This window comes from Lampetra planeri, chromosome 26, assembly GCF_965212315.1.
Source record: "Lampetra planeri chromosome 26, kcLamPlan1.2.h2, whole genome shotgun sequence".
Taxonomy (NCBI): domain Eukaryota; kingdom Metazoa; phylum Chordata; class Hyperoartia; order Petromyzontiformes; family Petromyzontidae; genus Lampetra; species Lampetra planeri.
In genome coordinates, this window is record NC_136132.1 from 1226424 (window position 1) to 1241064 (window position 14641).

Consider the following 14641-nt stretch of genomic DNA (forward strand, 5'->3'; position numbering starts at 1 on the left):
GAGCTGGAAATGATCGATAAACGTGGTACCTTGAGCTTCATAACCAGCAGCAGAACCCTGTCCTTGGAGCGTGGCCGTAACCAAGAAGCCCTCTCGCCACGCAGAGTCGTGGCCACTCATCACGCCGCTCCACAAGAAGGCGAAGAGCAAGGAGTGCGTAATGCACACGGCTGGGTACGCTCTGCACGCGTTTGTCGTTTACAACTTGTGCTTTTACAGCTTGAAATTAATATTTTTTCCATGACGACGATGGCTTTTCTCGTAATTTGCAAATTTGGGGCCGTAAACTCTTTAACGTCACAATTGTTGATCCACTGCTGGATGAAGGCCTGCCCATGGCACGTGGTGTCTGTCTGTCGCGTGTGGGTTTGTTGGAGCATACTTCACCGCACTGGCCAGTGCAGTTTGGCTACGTACGGTGCGAAAGAAGTTCAACATAGCTCCATACATGGTTTCAACTGCCACACCGGATGATCGAGTTGAACAGGGGACGTCTGAACAGTACGAATGTAAACGGCCTTTATTTACCCAGGAAAGACCCACACAAGTCTCAGGGCCCTTTTGCAGCTGGGTTCTGCATTGACACGCTCCGATTGTTCCACTGCAGCGTGTGCTCAGTGGGTTCTCGCTATGTTAAGTAAGGAATATCATTCTGGTAATGTGCAGGCAGGAATTTGTGGAATGATAAACATACGCCATGAAATGCAAACATCCCCTTTGTTAGAAAGTCAGCAGTGGTTGTTACCCTTTAGATCGGTTCCAGCTAATAGAAATGTGGAATTTCCACCACAGGATCAAGCACTTAAGTAGATACCCACATTACCCATTCATCATCATGGTCGTATTCGTCTTCATCATTATAGGAGTTGATATTCCACGTAATAAAAGTGCCTCTAAGCACGTAAAAGATTCAACGCATGATACATATACGTATGAATGACCATATGTTTGCAATATATAAATATATGATCAAATATGTACAATACGACCATGTATTAATACAAGATATATTCTTGTTAATGAGTCATACATGTACGACTCTACATCCGACCAGCCCTTATTTCTCATATATGTATGGCCAAATATGGGCATGTATGATGTTACAAGTACATGTATTGCCATGTATGTATATCTATAGCCATGCATGTATTGTGATATATGAATATGTATGGAGGCATGATATAACTCTGAGGTTATTGCAATGATGTTTTTGGAGATTTATAAATGTGAGTTAGAAAATCTTCAAAGAACAACAGCATCGTTTGATTTAGTTAGCATTTAGAGGAATCTTTGTGTTTTTCATTTTACGTAAAAAAAATTGGTGAAATTGAGCAACTGAAAATGAACACTGAAAGCAACGACAGTGATAGAGAACCTGAAAGTATACGATTTTTCATCAACATTTCCATCAATGAATGCGCGATTTTCAATCAAAATTCACGAAACACAAAATGTCATTCAAAGTATATAAAGTGTAATGTCACGTACCATAACTTCAACAATCATCGCATCGTAGAAATGAGAAGTCCTGCTACTTTTCACATTTGTACGATCCGCCTGTGCAACATTGTTCCGACACTACGACGCTTCAAAACATATTCACCCGCACGATGTTTTCTCTTTAATCGGAAAATTACAAACCAAAATATCGCAAGTGCCAAATGGGAAATGGAAACTTCTACCTTGATATCTCGCGAGAGTGCCAACGTCTTATCAGCCACTTGAGCAAAAAATATGTCCAAAGCCCGTCTAAGCTGCCGTATAAATACAAGCTCCCCGCAGCCCTCCCTCCCATCCTCCAACCCCTCGGAATGTCACTTTCAGTGTGTCAGACTTCATAACTGTCTAAGCCCAGCCAAGGGGAGCGAGCGAGCGAGCGAGCTTCCCCATAATTACATTTACATACCCTGGGAGGGCAGCACTGGCACAATCGTGTTCAGTAACTGGGATCGGTCTGGCTATTAAATAATAGAACATTGTGCGCACTGCCTGCCATGTGTTCCCCCTCTCTTGCCAATTCAAAGAGTGCCCAATGTTTTAGGAGTTTTAAGAGTGGGCACAATTGCTACGACGTTTGAACTGGTGGTTCATATATCGATGTGGATAACAGATACTGCTGCCACGGCGTAGTGCTCAGCGCACAGCAGCTTAAACAGCGGCGCGAGTTTCTCGTTGTCCACCCGACAGTGTGTGAGTGTGCACGCTGAACTTATTTCGCAGCGTGCGTAGCCATCCGTGCTGATCGGAGTAGCGGGAGAAGGACAACAAACTCAACACAAAAAGCAGTTCTAAAGAAATTCGTTTTAAATCTAGGTGATTTAAAAGCACATAGCTCCAGTGGCTTCCTAATATCGGATGGAAGAGAGTTCCAGACGGCTGCAGAAGCGCATTTGAGAGCGTGCGATGCAGTGACTGTCTTTAGTTCGATGGCCTGCCGAAAAGGCGTGCCGCAGTGAGTTGATCAGTAGGTCGTGCCTGCGGTCGGGTCAAATGTGGGAACCTGAACCTTCTTCCAAGATGTCCTGGCCAGCATGCGAGAGAAGGCCAAATGCCCTCTACACGGGCTCTCGAGAGTTCGCTGCCGTGAAAATCCTTGTGCCAGAGGTGGCGTAAGCGGAGCACTTGCAGGGCTGCACTTTTGCCTCCATTTCACTTTGTACACGTACCCCTGAGCCATGCCGGGTCTTTTTCACGGGACGCCTTTATTATGATGATCATTTATTTGATTTTATCCTTTTATAATTTTTATTATTCATCTAATTTATATTACGTTTAAAAACATATATTGTTTTATTGAGGCCATGCGCGGACCCGATACATCACGTTGTGATGCACGTGCACACACCGTCAACATAAGCTGAACCGGTTATGGAAATCGGGGAGGGATGCTTTTTTTTGAAGTACAGAGCAAAGCAGAATTCAAACTTCAAAACGTTTCTGGAAAAATAGCATCTGTAAAGAAAAAAGGAATGTCCAACACAGTTGATAATACGTGAGCAATAAAAGCTACTTGTAACAACACTACGTGGCGTGCGTTGTGACGCTTTTACATGTTCAAGTTAAACGGGGTGTGCAGAATAAAGTCCTCAAGATTCCGGACGGAGGGGGGGTGGGAATCCACTGCCGCTATAATTACTATTTTATTACTATTTTATTATTACTATTTTATTATTACTATTATAATAGCAGGGATAATTCATTGTAGTTTAGCGCATTCTATGTTTTCAGTGTTTAACATGATGTAAACAGTTCTGAAATATTTGTCAGCCCTTTGTCAATTCGCACCTCCGATTAACGCGGTTGGTTACGTACGGTGCGAAAGAAGTTCGGACATAGGTACACGCACTGCTGGATGAAGCCCTCCCGATTCCATGCCAGGTTGTTTAGACTTCGCCACGCTGGTCAGCGAGGGTTGGTGAAGGCGGCGCGTGCACCGGATTGATTGTGATATCACCCGCCGCTGGTGCGAGCCACTGGCACGAAGCGAATTCAGATCGCTGGGTTCATGGTGCCCCCCCCCTCCTCCTGTGATGCACAGGACAAGTGCGTCAAGCCATAGCCAACACGCACACCGGCTGGTGGGAAATAATCTACGGCTGTTCAACTAAAATAACATTTCCTGCTGAGTGAGATAGAAATGAAAATAATTTTAGTAACGTGATTGTTTCCCCCCTCGGGATGAACATCTCTACCTGTTCAGTGTTTCATTTGTTTAATACACACGCCCCGCAATGTTGTGCAAACTCTTGAGATGCGAACGAGTTTAAATGTCAAGGAGCTTTTCAATTAAAGTAGAGGGTGCCAGTTAACGCGGTGCCATGTGAAGAGGACGGTGCCAATTGAAGAGGAGGGTGCCAATCGGAGCGTCCCGTCTGACAAGGAGGTTGTTGTCTGAGCGGTGTTCGCCGTTCCCATGGGAGCCCCATCGCCCGCGACACCGTCAGCCGCCGCGTGTGGCCCACGGGGGCGGCTCTCTCGCCCCCTCTCGACCCAGCGGCGCGGCTCTGCGTGCGGGACCGCCTCGTGCATCCATCACTCCGGAGGCTTTGCTCCCTGCGCATATTTCGCAAGATTTACGGTGACTTTAGGAATCGCGAGCGTTTTAATCCCCCCCCCCGCCCCCCGAAATGCGACGGTAAGCGGGTTTCGACAACCATCTGCGCTGTTCCATCAGTCGGCGGGCACAGTCCGATCAAGCCGACCGGCTATGAAAACGACGCTGACGGCACGTCAATGAATGGGTTTGCTCTGTCCATCGGCAGACAAAAGCTGCCTTCTTGCGTGGTTTACATATTTAAATGAACTAGAGACCGAGACTAAATCCGTGTTACGAAACACTTACAGTATAGTTTTAGTGTGATAAGCATTTATCGTGAATGTGTTTGTTTCGCAAGCAGTGGTGCATTTTTTTCGTTTTTGAATCATTTACAGAGCCGTGCTTCGTGCCTCTCGCATCTTGGGCGGTTTTACAAATTAAGCAGGTTCACAGTCGAAAATATTAAATCATCCGGAGAATACACACGGCTACGGCTGGGCGATTTGAAGGGTCATCCGTCACGAGGGTTATTTGTTAAACGAGTTAGCGGCTTGTTAGTTATACACAACTGAATACAAGCATCACCAGCATCTTAGTATGGACGAAAACAACACACTTCGTCTGACTACATCCGACACCACCGTGATATCTTATGAACATTTCCGCCCTTATCTTACCGAATTGCAATCCTGATTGGTTTCCATACCGTGCCCAAGTAAATACCCACTTCATGATAACACGATTGATAACGGGAGTCTTTTGCAATATCTGACGTTGCATGTCTACAATCGTGGAACTGCCCGTTTGTTATGTATACAACTCAAGAATGTCTACAACTATTCTTCCGTGACCGTCGAGTCAATGAAAATGCAACAACGGCAAATCATTATTTGGCTTTGAATCACCCGGCCTGTGTGTGGCTCAAGTACATCTTGGACGAGTTATCGAGCCCCTCTGAGCGCTCAGACAGACGCTGTGGTGTCGTGCCACGCAAATCCCGCGGCACAACCCGAGGCGGATTCATTACCCCCCACGCAAGCCAGCCCCAGAGTTTGGACAGGAAATTTAAATCCATGTCAGCATCATCAGCAGTGGGTCGAAACGAAAATGCGCATATGTCCATATGACAGCACGGCAACCGCACCAGTCAGCGTTCCTATGACAGGCACCGTAAGCTCTCTTCACTCTTAGTGGCCACAGTCAATCGCTCACTGCTAATTCGACCCGTGGGTTAACTGGGTGCAACGTTGGGGTTTGAGGCTGCACTGCGTAGCTCTCCGATGTTTATTTCTCGGGTTGTAGGGGCAAGGGGCGAAATAAACTGATCTGAGCTGAGCACAGATCGCAGCGAGGACCGCCGGCAGAACGATGGAAATGAGTGAGTTTAAGTTGGCGTCGGATGTCGAAAAAAAAGAGGCGAATGGGCTTCAATAATGCGTCAACAGGGACCAGGTCGCCAAGCGTTGAGTTCGTTGATTGGTGTGGGTCACCAAAAATGTGCTTTAAAAATAAAGTGCCAAACTACGAAGTGACATCACCCAAATCACTCAGATCTCGGAAGCCAAGCAAGGTTGTGCCAGGATAATGTTTTAGTTGGACGACCGCCATGCATGCTAGGTATTATAGATTGCTGTGGGGCTACATTGTAGGCGATACAAAGTCACGCATCGAAATTCGCTGCTGTACTGTACCTCTGTGTCCCTGCATCTTTACTAGTTGACTTCACTAACCTGCACTGATCAGCACATGCAAGCATTGTATTGGTCAAATAACCCACATGTCCCACACACAGTGGGGAGGCCTACATCTGTCAGTGCATTGATAAAGGACAGCGCATGTTCAATTAACTAATACACTTTAACAATCAGTTTAACACGTAGGCTTTCGCGACCAATATTATTCATAATAAATGTTTTTGGGTTAGAACGCGTTATTTATAAATGCGTTGTAACCCTCCACCACCCGACACGGCCAAACAGTAAAAAATGTGTTACGTTTACAAAAGACAATATGGCTAAAGTAGTGAACTATTTGTCTTTTGTAAACGTGACACATTTTTTACTGTTTGGCCATGTCGGGTGGTGGAGGGTTACGACACATTTATAAATAACGCGATCTAACCCAAAAACCTTTATTATGGACACTTTAACAATGTTCTGTAAACTATGTCAGTACGTTTATGGTCAAGATTGCAAAGTGAATGTTTAATCTTGTTCTTGTTGCAGATATTGCTGTTAGGTCTCAGAAGTAACATGCGCTAATGATGGTCTCACAATTGTACAACTATGAATAAGAAGGGCAGAGAGTTTAGAATTGCTGTTGTTGTCGCCCAGATTAGAATGTAAAGGTAAAGTGGCATGACGCTGCAGAATCTGTATGTCCACTTATCGCGATGAGTGCTGTTGAGTGATTCATTCATGTTCGTCTTTCTTTCAAAATCAACCTCTCGACACGCGCAATGACGGCTGGACCTGAGGCATCTTCTGGCCTGCCGCTTCTGCTGTCGTCACAACACACACTCTCCAATTTCAGACAATCCACCTTTGTTTGTAAATGTTGCAAGGATGCATGAAGTCATCATCAACATTGCGTCATTCCTCAATACATTGTTACTCGTCTTTACACCATCGGAGGGAAAAAGCACGAATAATAGGTGACTGTTCTTCTAATGTGCAGTTGTGCAAGGGCGCTGGCATCTAATCACATGATAAATTGAACCGTCTAGTGATACAATATCGAAGAAAGTATTACACATGCGTTCCACAGATGTTCCCTATTAACGACGCGATTTTGACCAAAATTGCTCTCACATTAGTTATGGAATTATCAGCGTTTTTTTACATATTTAAATACGCCTGTGTTAGTTTTTATATCATCTCATTTATCTATTAAGTTAAGTATAATTGCCATGACCTCTTGCAAGGGTTTTGACGATTGCAGTTATAGAGTGATTACAGTAAATGTTTACAATTCAGGTGTGGGTCACTTTGACATGTTTGTTACGAGCTAACCGGTACACGACATCCCTTCTTTAGAACCGCGAGTCCAGAGGTGGCTCATGTTCTTTATGGCGATAGCATTCCTCGGCACTGTCACACGAAATAGAGTGGCTAAATAACACAATACACGGATGTGGTACCATACACTCAATTCAGGTCTAAATCATACTTCAGCGGCTCTGGCCAGACTACATGAGTCATCTCATGTTTACAACTGATGTGCCTTCAATAGAATATTCAATAAAATAATAATATTCCATTTACACAGCGTTTTTCGTCAAGGATCTCAAAGCGCTGTACAGGACACATATATTATAAATATATTTTTAAAAAGCCATTTACTAAATTAACTCAACGTTACATAAGCGGAAGCATATCTAAAACTTTAATGATTTTTTTTATATAGCTTAAACATTTACTGGGATAAATGCGAATAATAAAATGAGGGCAGCAGGAATGGCAGGGTAGCCCCCGTGCACTGCAGGACACACAGAGGACGCACAGCCCCCGTGTGTCCTGCTGGCATGGATCATTGCCCCGCGCTCGTAGACGTTAACCCGTCCGTGTAGTGCGCTGCACTGCAGAAGGAGGCAAGGCACTGCACCCAAAACTGTGCTGCGTGGACGGGGCAGGCAAGAACATTGTTGTCACCCTCTGTCTGGAAGTGACGGATATGCAGAGGAAATATAAATTGTTTTTAAGCAAGGACATCCCCTGCAGCTACGAAATGACAAAACGGATACCGTTTTTACTCTGACCACGCGTGCTCGTTTTGGTCACAAAACAGAGCGAAGGAATTTTGAAGCCGCGTCTGTTACTTTGCAGCTTTATTTTTCCACAAGCAAAACACCAAATGGCGGTCGTGGGTGATGTTACTACGCGCCATTAATACATCTGCATCACGAAATACAGACAGCACAAAATTACGACCATTGATTGAAATTAGACACCACGTGTGGCTTTGTGGTTATATGGATAGGTATGCTGTCATTTGTAACGGTAGGAATGCACTCGATGTTGAACTTCTTTCGCACCGCACGTAGCCAATCGCGCTCATCAGAGGTGCGTGGGAAGGGCAACACTGAACACAAAAAGCGGTTCGAAAGAAATTAGGTTTCAATCTACATGATGATTCAAAAGTGCATAGCTTCAGTGTGTGCCCAATATCGGCAGGAGAAGCGTTCCAGACGGCCGTAGAAGCGCATCTGAAAGCGCCACGCGATGCGGTGACCGCCGCCTTTGTTCGATGCAGCTGCTGCTGCTGCGAGAATGATCGGAGTCGTCGCGATGGTGGTTCATGCTCCTTGACATCATTGCCGCCCCTCGTACATTTGGGTCTAATTAAACATCTGCGGTGTACAGTGCAGTCTCCAAATCGTCTCCACTCCATCTCTCTCCGTGCTACGAAGAAGATTGACCATTCTCAGGAACGTCACCTTTCATACACTTTGGTTCCTGTTCATGTTGCATTTCAACAAAAAAATGCAATCAGCGATGAGCGTGTCGCACTACAAACCTAGTGACCCAAGTTCAATTCCCAGTCACGTCTGACGTTACTGGCGAGTGATATGTGAATCGGTCCCGGTCTCTCCCATCACCAACTTGCACTGTGCAGCACTGTAAAGCATTGTGGAACAACCCCCATCACCGATCTGGCACGGGGGTCATCTTTATAAAGCAGTGTATTTACAAGCGACTGTAAATTATTATTGTATCATGACACTAGGCAGTGCAATAAATAAGTTGTTGCCGCAATTAATTCACTATTTGAGCAGTGCCTGGACACCAATGCCACTGCAACCCTTTCATATTTCTGCATAGTGACAAACATCTTGCTGTTTCTTCAAAACTCAAAAGCAATCGTACAAAAGCTGCTACCGTGGCAATGTCACGCGAGTTGTTCCGACAAATTCCAAAGTAGCTCGATGGTTTGCGCTTACCAACATTTTTTTTTCAAAGGGCCCCGAGGTGAGAAACGCGCAAACATCTCTAGCCGGCCCGCACGCAGGTCATTACGGGCAACAAGACGGGCAAACAGCAGGTGGGCCAGGGCACCACGCTGCCCACCGGGGGAGAAGACCATGCAAGGAGATCGGGGATATCACAAGAAACATGACACGGCCCCGCTGCTATAAGAGGAGTCCCGTTTAAGACCGCCACGGGAAAGTCGTGTGGTTACGAGCCAAAAGGTGAAAAGATAAAAAAACGACAAACTCACGCCGAAGGACGCTAACAGCGGCACGGGGCCACTCACCAAAAGGGGCGAAGCGAACTGAGTTGTTGTTGTTGTTGCGCCTGGCCCACGCGTGTGGGCAGCTGGTGGTGGGGGAAGCATCGTCGGTGTTGGCTCCGTGGGTGGGGTTGGTCATGTTGGGTCCGTCAGTATCCAGGGAGCTAAAATGATGCTTTTCAATGACATGTAAACTCAATAAATGTATTTTCTGTTTTAAATAACAACTTGATTTCGCCCTTTTCGCAGCTGTTTTGCAATTGTGCTGTTGGTGTCATTGGATGAAAAATGCCTTTGGAAATCTCGCACAGAAGTCTGCAGAAGCAGACATCACAGAACAACTTTTGAGATTCCTTCCAGGTGACCTTTTGTGTCCTAACAGTGGGTGGTATACTTTACTACACACCCTGCTAGAACGACATGCTTAATAGACGGCAGTACAACTGACATCGTTTCATTCTCGTCGTTTAATTTTAGCCAAATTAAGTGAAACAACAAATGTAACATTTAGTTGTTGTGCAGTCTCGTGGCTTGACTGGATTTAGCCCTTCAACTAACTACACGTGAAAGCCCAGTTTGATCAAGGGTGGCTAAAACCCAAATTCTAAACTTGAATCACAGCGGTGATCCCTCAGTTACCTGTCGACATTGAACTGTCTCAGTTACGTTTTTCAAAAAGCCACAAATAATACTGACTTCTTTTTGTTATTGACTAATGTTCATGATCGACAGGTGTTACATCATAGGAATTATTGAAAATATACAAAAGGAACAACTACTTAATCCCGTTAAACAAAACGTAAATTCAGTTATTTGGGAACATCAATAGATCTGTAAAACTATCCCAAATCACCCTTTCATGCACTATGGAGGGGACTTGAGTGTACAACGTGTCACGCTGGACGGACTGATACCACAACCAGCTGATCCGTGAGGTTGAGGACCAGCCAGAGTTGACGGGACATCACGACCAGGGCGTCCAGCGTGAACTAATATTGCACGTCTTTGCAATTGGCAATGAAATTTACTTTCTGTCACATTCCGCTATAATTTTGCACTTACTCATCACCTTCGGAAAAAAATGCGTTTCTCCCGTCCATTTATCTCACCCTTAAAATAACAGCCCCCCCCCGCCCCCCCCGTGGGGGTAGATGTCGTCCTTGCTTTGTTTGTGTGCCCATTTTCACTCCAACCTCCAGCGGGCTGCTGACCTTGCGTCGGATATTAGCGGCGTGAAATGCCACACCTCAATAATGTAATAATATCGTGTTGTCACAGTGGCACTTGATACTTTACGGAGGTCATCGCCGGGAGAGTAATGGTGTATTGATTCGTCAATTCATACCGATTCTTAAGCTCGCGATGCGCGTATCAGATCGATCGTGAAAGAATTCACGCTCTTTCATTTGCATGTCGTGTGCGGTTAAGTCGATTGGCAGGCCGTGTGTGGTTGGCCTCATGCGTGGGTACTCCCATCTCTTCCAAGGTAGCTTGGCTCACGTGGAAGAGTAGACCACGTACTCCACTAGAGCTCCCTCTAGTGGAGCAACTTCTGCCAGCAGTGGCATGAGCAAGCAACCTTAGGGCTGCACCTTTACCTGTGTAGTGTGCAATGGGTCAACGTGGCCACTCTCCACCACACTTGTCATAGTGTGAATAGAAAGTATCAATTCTCAAATCGAATAGTGGCGCTGATTCTCAAGGATCCATTGAATCACAAGAGGAAGGCAGGGGGGCAGGGACAAGCAGTGACACCCCGAGACAGCACTTCGCCACAAGGATGAGTCAGGAGGACGACTTAAATTTGGACGATGTAAGCATGCCCCTTTGTACATACAACTATAAACCTCTTTTGTACATAAAATTATAATAAGACAAATATTTTACCAGGTAAAGCCCGCTGAGCAATGAAGCTCTTTCTCAGAAGCAACTTGGCCACACATAACAGCTCATCGAAGTGGCTTATCATTCTGGAAATTGATAAGCAGCCAAATATCCAAAACGCACGTTGATTCTAAATGTGGAGGGAAACCCCGGAGGACCCGGAGAAAAATCCACAGTCCAAATATACAGGCGTCGGGGTCGAACCCACGACCTCCTGTATACCAGGCAAGGAAGTTAACATCTTGCCACCATGGCTCCTAAGCAACATCAACGTCACTGAGACACGAGGGTCCTTTGTTTGATCAGGTCAATCGGAACGAAAATTACAAACAATCTGGAAGGATGTAAGAGAAAACATCTTCTTGCGAAGCACAGTACTGTGCGTGTGGACATCTGAACATCTGTGGAGAAGATCCTCATCGCTCATCGGATTTCTCCAGGATAAATAAAAAGATTCTGGTACCGCACCACGTCGGAGATGGACTTTATGTACATGAACGACCATTTTGTCAAACCACTGCTGGATGAAAGGCTTTATGTGGGTCCCGGGAAATTGACAAACAAAAATGAGGATGCCCGCTAATGAGCCGGAACCAAGCAGTGCGGAAGGAGCTAGCATCTTGCAGGAGGCATTCGGTTGGTCGATGTGCAGGTGACAAGGAACAGACTCGGTACTCAGCGAATAAGTAAACAAAATAATTTAGCAAAAAATATTCCTCCTTCATACATAATTTATGTCGCTCCACATGTTGAGAAAAATTCATTCATGAGCTGCGCGACATCCTGGCAGTGCATCATTTCAGCAGCAGAGCATTGCTCCAACACCAACGCAACACAAACACAAGCTACTGGACCGGTGTTAGCACTCAGCGTCTCACCAACAGGCGTGCTTGAACCAATGATGGTGATCTGCCAGGTGTGTGTTTAGGCAATGAAGGACCTGTGTTAGATATGGGTCCGATTTCGACGCTGCTGGTGCAGGAGAGACACACATAGAGGGAATGGAACAGGACAGTTCTATTCTTGCAAATGGTGACACATATATATTCAGGAACTGCCAATGTTGAGGTCTGCTCGCCACGTCGAGAGAATTGGTGCAGTTTTTCTTTTCCTCTGTTGAAGGGACGCAGACGAGAGTGGTTTACTATACGGCCCATAGTTTGGGTGGCATGGTCACGATCGTAACGGATGCGGTGATCACGAAAACTCCGGTCATCCTCACAGCGGCTTTTGGCTAACCATCGAACATCACGCGCCGTCTGGAACGCTCTTCCTTCAGATATTAGGAAGCTATTGAGAGCTATGCACTTTTAAATCTAAATTGAAAATTTCTTTAGAACTCCTTTTGTGATTATTTTGTTGTCTTTCCCCCGCACCTCCGATTATAATAATTACGGCTGCCTGCGTACGGTGCGAAAGAAGTCCAACAATGGGCACAGAAAAGAGGCGATGGCGCGGTGGGTACCTCGTCGTCCTTGTGCAGTAGCAGGTGCTGGGTCGTGTGCTTCTCCCAGAACCCCGTTCGCGACTCGACGCGCTTCAGGTAGTGGAAGAAGGCGAGATGATGTCCCAGCCGACGCTGGCTCCCCCTCCGCTGGACCGCTTTTGTTTTGCGCTGCGTCCGAGGCTTCCCCCCGCCGCCGCCGCCGGCGTCCCGAGCGCAGCCCTGCGCCTCCTGCCGCTGGTCCTGTTGTTGGTTGGGGGGCGAGTCGGCCGTGAGGACATCGGGCGGCCGGTCCGGCGAGCCGCGGCCGGCCACCACCCCGGCGGAGGAGCAGCCGAGGGGCAGCAGGGTCCGCGTGGTGTCCTCATCCACCTCGCAGACACAGCTGCTGCCCTGGTGTTGCGTCCTGCGGGAAAACATTCGCGATGGCTTTGTCGGTGTTTACAGAACCGTCCCGGTGTATTATCATCATCATCAGCAGCAGCAGTAGCAGAAGTCGTGGTCAATCAGCTGCTTGATCTGGATGAAGGCCTCCCCCAAGACACTGCCATCTCTCGCTATTCAGCAATGCACGAATCCGTCTAACACCGGCGCACAAATGTAATACATTGCTCCATCTCCTTGTGGTGGACGACCCAACGGACATGTTCTGTTTGCCGCCACTCCGGTCATTATTCTGGATCATCGCTTCTCGTGATGTGGCCTGCCCAAACACGCTAAATGTTATATAATCCATGTTTTCATCTTTCTGTCTCTCCGTGTAATTGCAAGCAGCTCTTTTAACACTTTTCCAACGAAGGCTGTAAGCGTTACGCATCACCTCGACCCTCTGTCTGTGACGTGGCTGACAATAACTCTCATAAAGATGATCCAATGTGAACAAACGTTTAGTGTAACGCTGCGTTACGATGACGGACTCACCCTAGATAAATCCTGGCCTTGCCCGCACTATCCCTGCCAGAGCTGATATTCCAGCCCCCGAGCTCATCACGACGTACGGACGCACTCCTGCTACTGTGGCTGATTAAATACAGTACAATTACATATTTTAAAAGGTTAATGCGTTTCACGATAGATACAGATGTAATATTATCCTTCCATATTTATGGACTGTAAATGACATAGCAGTTAATGAGATTGAGTTAATATGTAAAAAAGTGTAGAACATATCTGTAATATTTCCATGTTGTATTGCCAAATGTGACACTTGAGTAATTTTTGGATGCAACACTATATCTAATTTTACACAGATATACACGGTCTGTATAATAAGAGGGCTGTAAATTATGTTTTATAAATAGGGTAGGGCGGAATGGTTGATACACTGAGCCATGAACCCAGCGACATTAATTATATTCCCGACCGCGGCTGACATCAGTGACAAAGTGACATCTGAAATGGTCCTGTGCCAAAACTTCAACAATGTGCACCGATCAGCCATGGTGAAATATGGGGGGAGGCGGTTTACCGGCAGTGGACTGGCAAGGGGTTGTGTTTAGTTGAACAAATATAAAATAAATAAGCAGGGGCGAGATGGGAATTTGACCATTGCAGGATCATGAGGGACGGTGATTATGTAGGAAGGTCTCCATCCAGCAGTGAACAGATAACAGCCGATGATTCTGATTATTAATAAACCACAATATTGTCAACAACCGTGGTACCACCTGTGATAGCGAGTTACTACATTTTTTTCCCCATAGATTTACATCGGTCAGGTGGTGAGCATCAGTTGTTGTGACTGACTGCATTCCCTCTTAACGAGACATTCATTTTCTATAATGGTGCAAGAAAAGGCATTGCATAACATATAAGCGCTCCGTGCAATGGGCGGTCCTTCATGTAACACATCTTAATGAGAACACCAGATTTCCTGGTGGAGTTATACGCATGCCGACGCTGTTTATACCCAACGTCATGCTCATGTAATCAACTTAAACTACGCTTCATTATGGCTGAGGCTGTATTTACTGTTTAATCACGTAGGATTTGTTTTACATTGTTTATAAATGCTGTTTATTGTTTATCTTGTTTGCAGTAAGGTCTGT

The 14641-nt window shown here is 46.0% G+C and overlaps 1 protein-coding gene across 1 annotated transcript in view; it reads right to left on the reverse strand.

Moving 5' to 3' along the window:
• LOC144727790 (uncharacterized) overlaps window positions 1-13013 on the reverse strand; it is a 54296-nt gene extending 41283 nt beyond the window's left edge. The window contains exon 1 of the mRNA XM_078606901.1: window positions 12615-13013. Coding sequence (XP_078463027.1) covers window positions 12615-13013 — 399 coding nt within the window. The remainder of the gene's footprint in view (window positions 1-12614) is intronic.
• Window positions 13014-14641: the final 1628 nt, after the last annotated feature.